Source organism: Phycodurus eques, chromosome 17 (assembly GCF_024500275.1).
Source record: "Phycodurus eques isolate BA_2022a chromosome 17, UOR_Pequ_1.1, whole genome shotgun sequence".
In the NCBI taxonomy this organism is placed as follows: Eukaryota; Metazoa; Chordata; class Actinopteri; order Syngnathiformes; family Syngnathidae; genus Phycodurus; species Phycodurus eques.
This window is the reverse complement of record NC_084541.1, coordinates 18,289,371-18,303,010: the sequence shown is the minus strand read 5'-3', so window position 1 is coordinate 18,303,010 and position 13,640 is coordinate 18,289,371. Positions and strand designations below refer to the sequence as shown.

Here is a 13,640-nt window from a genome sequence, read left to right as displayed (position 1 = left end):
TTACCTTCAGAAGCACCGTGTTGTTCCGCCTTCGTAAAGCAGGAACGAGTATAAAAGCCGTCAATACAGTTCAAAAGGTAGCTGATGAATTTGTCACCCATTACTTGAAAATGCTTTTTGGGAGGTTTTTTTTGTGTGTGTGTGTGTGTGTGTGTGTGTGTGACGACAATAACAGGCGCAAACGTTATCGAGCTTTTTTCCGATGAGAATTTCGATGGGTTGCTTGAAAAAGCAGCTTGTGGAAAAAATATGCCATAACACCATAACCCGTTTCAAATTATGACCCAATGGATTTTTGTCTTGGCAAATATTACATTTTCTGTGTGACATGTTTGTGCGCAGCGGCAGCCCCTTGTAATTTTTGGAGGGTCGCGGTGTCACTCGTGTTGCTGGAAAATAGCCAATTTCTGAAAGTAATTTAGTGCGTAAATGTTTGTCGTTGTTTGTCCAACGAAATTCTCCCGGGATCATCCGCGGTGCTCCTGAATGCGTTCAATTTAAATGATTTCATTTTTTGAGGAAGAACTGAGCAAATGTCTAGCGTTGGGTCATCAATTTATACCTGCAAAGAAAAAGAGTCAAGCGAGGCAAACTCTTGTCAAGAAAGCCCCATTAGTTGAGCACTGGCCCTAATTAGGCGGCTTGAAGGTGTGCCACCAGTGGCCACTGTGGTCTATTTCTGGTGAAGTCTGGTACAGACAGCCCCTGGCCATATAGGAGGAGTAGACCAGCACATTAGCAGGCTAAATGAAGAGGAAAATTGGTGTAATGTCATATTAAGGATTCATCACTGTGCCCCCCTTAATGGGTAATGAAGGGGACACACATGTCAGGGAGAGATCTCATCTACAGGGACCTCAGCTGCTGGTCTACCCCTCTTCATTACCATCCTGCCCATGCCTGTGGCCCCTTTTTATTTAACACTATTTTTCACTCTCTCCCTTCCTGCCCCTCCATCCTTCCATCATCTCTTTCTCTCTCTCTCCGCCGATCCCATGCATATCATTTGTATGTGCGACCCACCCAAATGGATTTGCCCTCACATAAAAGATTTATTTTTCATTCAAAGGCAAAAGAAACATGCTGCTGATTGCATGAGACTCGTTTTGCTGTGCGAGTAGACCCCCTCCCCACCGCCATCCCCCCGTCTACCCCCTCGTACAGCAGGTGCACACTGTGCCATATCAATGCATTTTTATCTGCACCAGGTAACACAAAGTTCGAACCACTTGAGAAAGTGAATTGCGCTCAAATGTCGCTATAGTGTTGAGAACTTATCCAATATCTAAATATGGATAAATATTTTGGATCGATGAATAGATTTCATATTTATCACTGTTCAACTTGGTCAAGGAAATAATGGAATCCGGCAGCACGGCGGAGGTGTGGTTAGCACATTTTTGTGGTTGGGGGTTCGACTTTGGGCTCTGGCTCTCCTGTGCAATTTCAATGTTCTCTCTGTGCTTGCGTTGGTTTTCTTCGGGTACTCTGGCTTCCTCCCACATTCTGAAGATATACATGTTCGGTTCATTGAACACTCTCAATGAGCCATAGGTGTGTTTTTCTGTTTTGTCTATATGTTCCCTTTGATTGACTGGATTGCACAGTCCAACACTACCTTAACAGACACGGACAGACACTTGTATCACTTTTCTACATGGTAACAGGTTGCGTTTCCAGTTCTGTCGTAATCATCAAACTCGAGCCCGACGAGCCGAATCGCTTGCGTCGATCATTCGGGTGCTCACTGAGCTGAATTTGCTTGACTTCATGAGCGCCAGTGGTTCAAATATGAGAATTGCAATCAGCTTTGAGCTTTCCTGAAAACGGAGTCATGTCGAACTTTACTTCTCGTCAGTCATTTCCGCATCTTCCAAAGGCGCAGGGAACTTTCCAGAACTTGTCACGCACGACTGTGTCCGTGGAGGAGAGCGCTCTTCTCCTCCGCTGGGACGAAGCAGACAGAAAGGCAGCGATGTGCTCATGTAAGAATATTAGCTGCCGACTTGTTTAGCGACAGCCTTATCTAAATGAAATTGGAACAAGGACAGCGAAACATTCCTTTCTATAATTTGCATTTAGAAAAAAACAAGACCCTTGGCTCATTATTTAAGAAAGTGTAAGCTTCTTTGGTGCCAAATCTCATTAAAGCTTTCGCTCGCTCCTTTGTTTACTGCCTCTAATCGAGGCATTTATCTTTATTGTGCTGTGCCCGATGTATGTTTGTTGAAATAAATAGACATTTGAGCCTTAGCGAGATATGGCTGAGCCAGATGGATAATTGATTTTAAAGTGAATCAGAGCTGTTGAGCCATAAAATAGGTACATTAGCATGCATATTAATAAGGCAAATAAGAGCAAGCAAAGACACCGCCGTCGGGCCAAACACAATGGCAGGCTTCATTTCATGGAATAGCTTGCATGTTCTCCCTCCTATCTTCGGATTTTCCTTCTAAGTGCGCACGATACGAGATGTGCGTCTTGCTCCGCTCGCCTAAAAACCTGAAATATATCTCTCTGTATATCTCTCTTTCCTCACAGGCGGTAGCCCTTTGTGGCAAATTCGGTAACGGGAGCTGTGTCGAGACGCGCTACATCAGCCTTGAAGAATGGCTTTGCCATTTAAGCCAAGCAATTTTGGCTAGGCATGTCTTCTGTTTGACAATATCAAGCGCATAATATCCCAGTTTTGGTGTTCCATAATGGCTTTTCATTGTATCACATCTCAGTTCTTTTCAGCCCAAACAAACAATGAGGGCTTTTGTGAAAGCTATCCATCTGTGGCTTCCAGGTGATGACTTCTCATCATAAGCTAATGAAGATTTTCTTTTCTTTTTTCTTTTTCATGCATTCATCCACACCGGGTTAGCGTTCCCCTCACCGCCTCTCGCAGTCGCATTTTTTTTTTTTTTTTTTTGTCTGCGAGCGAGATGGAGATGGTCGGGGCAGACACATTTTCCCATTGGGTCAGGAATAAATTGATCTTTTTCATGGACAGCAAACACCGATTAGATATTTATGACCAAGGTCAACCTTTCTGATTCCAACTGAGGCATACAGAGCAGAATCGACACACAAATGCTAACACACACGCAGCAACATGCATGCATGCAAAATACCGTACATTATGCCGTACAAAGTGTATGAGGGAATTTCTGCTCCAGATGCACCACATTGCATTTTGCTCGGCTTTGCTTTAAAATGTCTGTTTTCGTGTATTGATTCTTACAAAAAGGGCAACTGTTTACCAGGTTTATAAAGTGAATTAATCCTACATAAGACAAATGTGTTTTTCCACGGTAAGTTTGAGAGTCTTCAGTCCTGGCCTGAAAGACTTCTCTTTTTAGGTCATTGAGTTCAGAGTTATGGTTGGTAGCTCGCAATAGCTTGTGGGAAAACAGATAAAGAATGAGACATATAGCGTAATTAGAGGGTTAATTATGTTTATATTACCCTTGATGGTACTTAAATTCTCACTGACTCACACGTTGGCCCAGCCTCTCATCCACCCACACTCCTCGTGTTATTTATTTTTGTTATTTTTTTTTTGGGGGGGGGGGGGGGGGGGGGGGGGTTTGTTTCCGCTTTCGTCAGCGCTCCCTCGCATCGATGTCTCAATATGTTGCCCACAGCTGCTTCGGCCTCAACCTGTCGAGCTAATTAAGTGTACGTTCTGCGACGTGCGAGATTGCGACAGCAGATCGACAACGCATCTGCCGCTTTTAAATATTCCGAACGACATTCCGTCCTCTCTGCGGCTCATAGTAACTATACTGTACATCTGGCAAAAGATTGTACGACCGTTAAGAGTTAAGCGAAACGTGTACCTTCTTTCACATCGTGAAATGATTCTCAGCATCCACGTGTAATTTCTGTGAATTTTGACTTCTATTGTAGCATACTAAACATAATTTCCAAGTACTGGTTCCTAGTTTGTATCTATTATGATTGCACTTATCTAACTATGGATCATCAGTCTTTTTTTACAAACTAACTACTAACTTAAATGTCATTACATTGTAAATGTTGTATGTCCTGCAAGTCATTAAATGAATAAGCCAATTCAAAGGGTAAACATTTGATCATAGCAAAACGTGTCAAATGGCCTTATACTCGGCACACGCGCATCCAATATTTCCAACTGGCATTCATACTGTGGCGGCTCAGCTAAGGGCTATAGACATAGAAATAAGGAGTCCGATTCTAAATCATATCGAAGCAACTTTTTCCAGCCGGCAACATTAGTAGATGAAGCTCTCGGCGCAGTCCGCAGAACATAAAGTACGGCAACACTGTCACCGGTGGGCGTCGAACAATGCTCCCAAGAGCGCTATAAATGTTATTGCTCTCTCTTATAAAAATGCCTGAACATTTCGGGTCAATAAAAAGAACTGAGAACCGAGAGAAGAACTCGCGAGTGTTCGTGCTGCGTAAGGGCTTCCAAGTTGTCGCTAACGTTCTTCATGCGAGATGAGCCCGAAAGCCGTCCGCAGCGTCGGATGGATTGCGACGACGACGAGAGCGGCTCGATCAAAATTTGTCGCTCATCTAATTAAGACAGTTGACCGTTGATTTAGGGGTGGGGCTTGTCGTCACTCTGCCCACGCGGTGAATGTTTTCCACTCGACAGTCAGGCGTAAACATGATGAACCGTGAATACATGTCACCTCTTTTTATTAGGCTGGAAGCAAGCGAGTAAACGACTTCTACCTCGCCGTTTTTCAAATACGCTAAATGAGGCTAGGACATGATGCATATTAGGCTGTCTGCTTGATAAAAGATTCTTTCATAATCTCATGCTATTTAGAGGATCACATTTGATCTCGTTCAGGAAGAGAACAATTTCTTTTTTTTCCTGTATTATTTTCAGCTAAATTCTATTGTAACGGGTGTCACAGCTCTTTTGTGAAGCATATTCTCTTTTGCTCATTGAGATCTTCCAATCTTTCTGTCAAAGGTTACCCGAATATTGTGGCAACGTACGGCCGTGGATACACTGGATTCACACCCAGCTACAGCTACCAGTTCCCTGGTGAGTCACAAGCTTTTTTTTTTTTTTTTTTTATAAAGGTCTCATCAGTATGGCGGCAGTTTCATAAATGCTCATCAACATACACGTCAGTCACCGAATCACCTGCGGGGTATTAAGAATGTGACGTGTCCAGATTGCTTAAGCAGCTGTATTGTAAGGCGACAAATAGTGAAGTCAATTTTGCTATGCCGTACTCGAACGCTACCATGACCAAATGACAAAAATGGGATCAGGTCTTCATTTTCCATCAGCCAATGTATGCAAAGTCCTCAGTGAAGAAGGGAGAAATGTGCTTTTCGAATGCCAAAAGAAGGAATTTCTGCATGAAAAGTGTTGACTTGAAGTGTAAAGGCACTTTAATGGCAGTCCAAGCAGTAGGTTTTGCGGGGTGAGCAGGTGTAGCGGACCACTGCAACAGGCCTCACAGGGATGCCTTCCATTTCATGCTTTATTTAAGGACTTTACACATACTTTGTTTGTTGTGCCAGACATGCCTCCTGCCACTGATAAGACGGAATGGGAAATGTCTGACAGCAGCTCAAATCTCTGTAATATCTTTGTGAAATGGATCCAGGAATGGCACCGCGGCAGGTCCAGCTGAGACCACCTGCAGATCAGATGTGTACAAGATTTGCACCTAACGGCAACCGTGTACGGCAGAGACTGCATTTTCTTTACAAACGCCACTGACCAATACATAATGGATGTCAATCATACAAAAAACAAAAAGGGTTTGTTTTTGTGTGCAGTTACATCTCAAATAGCGAAGCCTCATTTAAACTGCATCCGTCCGTCATTCATATCCGCAGAACCCATCTTAAAAGATGCTCACGAGACTCGTGGTGAAGGAGCTGTCAGAGTTGATTTAATAAATCCAGTCAAACGTGGATTTTTCAAAATGTTTACTGTTTTGGGGCAAATTAAGTGATATCACCTTCCCCACGGCAGAATAGATTATCCTTTCCATGTTAAACTCAATTTAAAGAGTTTGATAAAGCTGTATGATTAAAACGGTGTCCTCTGGACTCGCTCAGCTCTTGACAGGGTAATTGGAATTTTTTATGTATAAATCAGACCCCATGTCCAAATTAGATAACCCCAGGACAAATATTGACTGGTGTCCTTCGTTGCTAAACTGGTGGAAGCATCCTCATTTTCGAATCGCTTTTGTTTTTGTTTTCTGTCTCTCTCTCTCTCTCTCTCTCTCTCTCTCTCTCTCTCTCTCACTGTACATAACCTAACTGAAACACTCTCACAAATAAACGGCAGACCAGATCCAAGAGGCATAAATTCTGGGCTGTGGTCCAAAGGTTTTTTTTTTTTTTTTGGTTTGTTTTTTACATCCAGCATACCACACGGGTCCACAGTTACCAGAAACACGTGTTTAGGAAAATTGCTCAGTTGTCAAGATAAAGCAGTGCTAAAACACTAAATTGAGTAAGATATCAGTGAGAGGAAATTCACAGGAAGAGCAAACCCGAGCTGGCGTTCCCAAAAAATGTGAACTGCCAGTAAACACAACCCGAAAAAGATTTCAAAAATACAAACGGCCTAGAGTGGTGACATTTACATTGACACAAATTATGTTGTGCTTGAAATGATCAGAGTGCGTTTTATATCATTATTATGTCATGTTTGTCTGTGTGTACAATTAGCTAAAATATCACTGCATTCCATTAGATGAAATATGACTCGTAACTTTGTTAGTGGCTCATTCTGAATTGAAGTTAAAACTTTTGGGCCCAAGACATGATGTTCCAGGCCACCTGTCAACCACCAATTTCTTCGGATTCCCAAACTATATTTCGCCGCCTGAATTTTAAATATTATGACGTCAGTCTTAACTTTCATGAGGACGATGTCGTGTGAAGATCAGTGACGCTTCAGTTTTTGTGTCGCTATATAGTCGTGTTTTTCATTTTGGTCAATTTCTGAATTGTACCACCTCAAGTGCTTTGAGTTCAGAGGTTCCACACAGCTTGTCATTCAAATGGATATTGAGGAGCTGGCTGGTTTTGTCAATGCAGAGCCAAGTGGGCAGTCAATGTGATTTTCGTGTTGTTGTGTTTAATTTTATCATCCTGAACAGCAGCGCAATTGTCAACAGATGCAAACTCAATCTAAGAACAAAATGGGCCTCTTTTCATGGACATTTGCAGAATACGGGACTAAATATGAAAAGGGAGTATTTAACAACAAAATAGATTTTGTCAAACTCAGTTATCGTGTCAAAAGTCAATTATCTTGTACAGACCGAGCCAATTTGTTAACAGGATAAAAACCTTATGTTCGTAAAAATATTTGATGGTTTGGTCAATAATCGTAATTCTTCTCAGAATACTAAACGTGGATGTTTAGTGTTTTGGAAAAGAGCTCTTCATTTATTCCGCAAGATAGAAAAGCAAGATCTTAGGTCGAGAAGAAATAACGCGGGAATGATCTCATGGCATTGCATTAAAGCACTTAAGTGTCCAATCACATTGCTTTGAAGTCATCCCAATGCTTCTCATATACTTGATGGTTCTTCCCCCCCCCCATTAGTCCCAGCAAGAGCATCACTCAGCAGTCACACACAGCATTTGTGTGATCATTTCAATTTGCAGTTAATGCATTCATTGAAGATACAGATCTGTGGCGATGTTTGTCTCGCACTGCTGCTGTAGTTCTCGTTTAATTAGTTGATTCGAATAAAAAAATAAAAACAAAATAAAAAAGCTGGGACACACTCCCAAGGTTTTAACTATCAGCAGGTCAATGTATTCCTTGCGCATCCTTTATGTGTAAATAGAGTTCGGTGAAATGTGTACCGCGAGCTCCGAAGTGACATGGTATGCTGTACAGGCGACGTATCTGCTAACTGTAAAAAGCATTAACGTCGCAAGGAATAATGCGTCGGTAAAAGAGGAAACGGAGTAGACGGCTAATGAGAACAATACGCGTGTTTTATGACACTGGGAATGAATTTTGACTGCGCACACTCAATTTGAAAAGGGAAAGACAGGAAACAAAACCCGTGCACATTTGGTTTTGATGAAAACACATGAAAAGGATGTCTTCACACATGTTAGAGTTTAAGCTGATCAAATATTATGTTAGTTTCTGAGCTTCCTACGCCCATTTTATGTGCAATCACACAGTGATTGCCTTGTAGCAGCACCTTTCGGGCTTAATGCCTGAATTGAGTGATTTGCAAGTGATAATCAAGACAAGAGAAAAATGAGAAGCAGGCGTATAGATGCAAAGTTAGTTGTTAATTTTTTACTTTTATTCTCTGATGTTTTCTTGAGTTGAGACTGGATATATTCATCTTTTTCTATGTAGCACCTCCCCAACCACCCTCTTTTCTTGTATTGGTGGAGATGTGGAGGGATGTACACGCGGTACGTGACATGAATGATTCCCATTATATAACTTAACTAAAAGCTGATTGTTTGTCACAAAACTGCTCCCTATTCCAGTTGACTTTGGGTGCGAGGCATGGTACTTGATATACAACCATTCTACCATGGAACACGTGAAGACAATCATCATCTCGTGGAGAAAATATGGCGCAACAGTGACATTGCCAAGAACAGTACAACCCTGCAAAATTGATGAAGAGATGTGAGGAAAACTGGTCAGGGAGGCTGCCAAGAGGCCAGCAGGAATTTCTGGCAAGTACTGGACCATCTCCCGTCTTGTTCATATGTTGCGCATCATCTTATCAAGAAAAACATCGAAGCTCGACTACATTTCTTTTCGAAAACGCGCTTGAAATCTCCCAAACACTTCTACTTTGAACAGGGGTGTGTAGACTTTATATACCCACTGTACCTAAAATTGAAGGCATCTGGCACTAAAAAAAAAAAAAAAAGGACTTATTTCTGAGAATCAGACATTAAAGAGCACGTCATCTTCCTGGACAAGACGGATAGAACTGTTTGGACAGTTGAGATGTTCAGATAGGTGTTAAAGAAGACCGTTTTGAGAGCAAATCAAGATAAAACATTTCTCCGGTCACATTAGAAGAGGTGTTAGAAAGTAAGAAGTGATCACTCGGCACGATCAACCGACAACATCAAACAGTAGAAGCATCGTGGCTCTTTGAATGTATCCATGTAGCATGCATTCTAATGCATCCTCTCTATCAGTAGGCTATACAGTACATTTTCTCTAATAATGCGTAGGAGTGTAATGCTGCAAATGGACAAAGTAGAAGATCCCAAAGCGTACGCCACATTACTGCGCGTTCGCGTTTCTATGCAACAGTCTCATTAGCATTATTTAAATGTGTCATTGTATTGTTCAGCTTGCGGTACCCAGGAGAGTTCCGTAGCGTGTGCATTTCATGCTCAAAGTACATCGTTTAAAAAGGAACCAGTATCCATTTTAAGGATTGGACGACATTGAACAGAACGGCACGCTATTGGACAATCGCTATTGGTTTCTCAAGCGATCGTCCTCAGAGATTGTTTGTCCTATGTTTCAAATTAATTTGGACATGCAACCGTGTTCTAGTTTATGTTGCATATGCACAGTTGACATTCATTTAATATTTGCCAAGAACTAAATAGGGGGGGGGGGGAATACAATGTATCTTATCATTTATAAAGGTTAATGTTCTATTCGTTTGCGGTTAAATGTCGCAGGAAACGCTGTGAAGAGACGGAACAAATGTATTGTTAGACGCTTTGCATCGTCTATTGTGCGAATGGTATTGTGCGATGTGTATGATGAATAAGACGCTAATGATAATGATGATAATTAAACGTGCATTTTGTCTGTGAATAAACCGTAGAAGACAAGAAGGCAAGGCACAAAGCTGCACACGCCATTTATGGAATCGTTTCCATTGTTGACGATCGTGCCTTGCATCAACTGCTTCCTTGGCACACACATGAATACGCAGTTAATTGCGCTCACGCAGCACACGCACAAAGGCCACATTCATAAGGAGAATTAGATTCAGGAGACGTGTATGATGGGAAGAGGTGGAAGTGGAGGGACTTAACCAGGAGCTTCAGTCGGCTCTCTCGTCGTCTTGTGCAACTTGCTTGCCTCCACAGCTGTGCCCTCAGAGCCTCCCCCAGCATAAATGACCATTATGGTTCCATTAGAGCTGCTACTCGGAGGTCATTATGCTACTCTGAAAAAAAGCAGGGATGAAGATGTTAGTAGGCTCCCATCAGGGCGGAGAGACAGACTGTGTAAGAGCGACGCATTACAATCAGTCATTCAGCGACTCCAGATGTCATGACAGACAAACAGCAATACGAGTCCTCTGAGTCATCCTTTTAAGTAGTTTAAAAAATAAAATAAAAATAAAAAAATGATGGAAACCATGATTAAGATGGGGAGAGGGAGAATAACTGCAGGTTACCTTTGTACCAAGAAACTGCATTCATACCCAGAAATGTTTTTACATTAACCGAAAAAGTGCGTTCAAACACATTTCCAAGGACATTTACAACCTCCTGCACAATGTTGGTTTGGGAAAAAAGTCGGTATCTACTAAAAGGACGCTACTGACTGTAATTCACATTCCCCGGGGCAAAAAAAATGACCGAACAGCTGTCTTCTCAGCGCGTAGCGTATAGGGAAAGAGCCGCTGACCTGTGAGTCTGGGATGATGGTTCCTGAGGGTTGCACGTCCCTTTAAACTGGGGCAGAAGCAAGCAAGCGTGTGATAAATGCACAACAGGTCACTGCAAAGCATTGGCCTGAAACACCAGGTAGCCTCCCAGGGTTCTGCACCTGTCTGCTGCCGAGAGATGGAAAGGTGCTGACGTGGGCTATATAGAGCTTTCCGTTTTTGAAGCAAAGGTTGCACATGCGATGTTAATGGATTAGGACAGAGGCGAGACGTACGGTCGCACACGTGCATTGTGGGTTTTTCAGGTTGTACAGCATGTCCATCCAAAACCAGTTCTGTTTTTTTGTTTTGCAAACCTCTTGACGTGTGACATCGTTATTATTTTTATTTTGTTATTTTTTTTAATCAACGTTCTTTCAGAGAGTCTTTGAAGAATAAAGACAACGGAATTCCACTCATTAGAAGGATGTAGGATTTATTTTCAAAGGGTTTTTTTTCCAATTGATCTCACGTCTTGCTAGCTACGAATCCTTGTTCGACGCTGTTGTCATTTGGGAGACCGTGTGCAGTCATCACCAGCATGTCCAGAGTTTTTCCTCAATGCTCAGACAAGCGCTCTCCTCCTTGTCAGTACAATAACTGCCCAATTCCTTGGCAAGACTGCTGGAACAGGTGGGCAAAGCCACTGGTCTGGAGCTGATGAGGAGGTTGCCAGTGTCACGCCTGTGTGCAACAATGCGCTCCGGAACAGAGGTCCCTCTGTGCGCAGACAGCAGCGCCGTCTCTGCGGCGGGTCTCGACTGAACTCGAGCCGGGCGGCAGATTGTTCTTTGGATCCTGTGACCATCTCGCTGCAAGCTGGGTGAGCTGTGACCCCGGCCCAAGTGGTCCCACAGGCCAGAATAAGTGCTACTGGGCTGGAAGCAGATGGCCCTCCCGATGCCGCACTGACTCACAGATAGGTTTTAATTGCCAAGGCTGATCATTAGCCCAATGGCTCTGCAGAGGCCAGAGCTCTTCATGAGTTGCAAGCCTTAAAATAGGACCTGACAACGAGCGTTGTGAGCTCATACACTTGAATGACCGTGCCCATCGCGTCTCGTTCTCATGCGCACACGGGCATAAAACAGACACGATCGAAGAGTCTTCAACGCCAGGGACGGAGGCACTTTACCAGAGGCCTCTCTGCTTTGCTGTCCGTCTGACTCACTGTCTGGAAAGTAACGCTGACCGCACGCACTCACACGTACGCAAACACTGAGCTTCCCAGGCCGTGACTCCATTCCCACTGACGGCAAACGACTATGCTGCTGTGACGTCACTACATGTCACGCCTCGTCTGCTTCTGTGTGCGCGCTCATGGATCTACGTCGCTCCCAGATTAGCTCTGCTATCCGTTAATCACCCTTGACTGTGTTTTAGACGTTGTGCTTTGAGGGCATTGTTTACAGGCTAATACGTGGCCTTGGTTGACTAAAACGTTCTACTAACTAAAGTTTGCGTCTGCCCAAATCGCCGCGTAATTCAATGTATGGAAATGCAAATAAATGCATTTATCATGTGCAATGTGATTTGTCAAATGTGGATTTTTTTGTTCTTTTTCTGGTTTTGCCTTTCACCATTTTCCTTACTTTCCGGATTGGGGTTGTAGCACTGAGCAAGAATCAAGCCTGTGTCAGCTGTGTTAAATACTATGTGAACCATTACACTAATAATGGCGTGAATCACATGACGAACTGTAGAAATAAATTAAATGAAGATGGTTTGGTAACCCTAAAGAGGAGATATGGTCTATAATCCAGTATGCATTCCATTGAATGCCATTCTTTTATTTCCAAATGCAGCCTGTATTGGTCAAGGTGTGCTCCCATGTCCCGTTTGTGCGTGAGCACCTGTCTATACACTCTGCACAGACAGTACAAAGTTGGCTATTTTTTGAAAGGACAAAAGGAAAAAACTCTGAGCTCGCCTCAGGACGGCACCGTTGACGCTGAAGCAGGAGCAGACAGTCCGCCACGACGGAGCTCGAATAAGAGGTACAGCGGCAAGCATTCTTTCTTAAATGCTGAACTAAACCTGGAGGTGCCTTGCCTGCTGGATGACTGCTACTTTTGGACACCGCTGGAGATCAGATGGAGATGAAAAAAGGAGGACGGGCATGGAAATAGACAGTGGAGAATGTGTGCGGCTGCGTGTGCATGCTCTGTCTCAACCGTTGTTTTGATGCCACCCACTGTTCCAAAGCTCCAGGCCCAGGGAGTTTTGTACTTGCGAGATCTCTACCCAGTTGGACCGTCCTTTCCATCTAGCCTCCTGGCCCTCCCTCCTGCTGACTGTGCTAATAGCTCTCCAGTTGCTCCCATCACTCACGTCCCCAGTGGACAGACAAGTGCAGACATATACTCACACCTATGCAAATATTCGTGGTGATAGCTCATAACCCGCTGCACGCCTTCACTCTATCTGAAAGCAGCGTGGACATCTTTTGCTGGAAGTGCATTTTTGCACCATGCTATGTTTAACCCTTTGGTCCCGGAGCAGTGCTCGACTGTGCGTTAGTGCTACGGCGTACGGTGGATACCTGCGAGCTATAAAATGTAACACGAGCATGCCTTATTATTTCAATTTTCGCCAATCATCCCTGAAAAAGTAAATTTGACTGAAGGTGTTTTTTTCTTTTTTTTTGTCGATCGACATAAATCCACAAACACACATTTTGTCCGGATGAAATGACGTTTAAAAAATCGCCAACCTTCATCATTCATCTGCCGCCTCCACCGCCGCTCTCAGAGCTGGGTGATGGGCATTAAAATGCATATAAAATTAAGACTGTTTACTTGGACACTAATGAGAGGAGGCTTAAGTAGTCCTGTTTAATTAGTTTGATTGGCTCCATCGGGACCACACAGCTGATTCACTGAGAGCTCACCGGGCCCTTTCATACGGCAAGTATCACAAGGGATGTCCGAGGGAAGTGGATTGCGGCGACGTGTTGCCTTTTCTGAGCCCGACAGTCCAATGCACTTTAAGCAGACC

At 43.4% G+C, this 13,640-nt stretch overlaps 1 protein-coding gene across 13 annotated transcripts in view; it reads left to right on the top strand.

Moving 5' to 3' along the window:
* The window catches only part of LOC133416510 (RNA-binding protein Musashi homolog 2), a 210,336-nt gene that overhangs the window by 161,016 nt on the left and 35,680 nt on the right, over positions 1–13,640 (top strand). For 11 of the 13 annotated variants that reach the window (XM_061703505.1, XM_061703503.1, XM_061703504.1 and 8 more), the window contains exon 10: positions 4,958–5,032. The exons of the other annotated variants lie outside the window; for them this stretch is intronic. In XM_061703505.1, the coding sequence (XP_061559489.1) occupies positions 4,958–5,032 (75 nt within the window). The remainder of the gene's footprint in view (positions 1–4,957; positions 5,033–13,640) is intronic. 13 annotated transcript variants of the gene reach the window in all.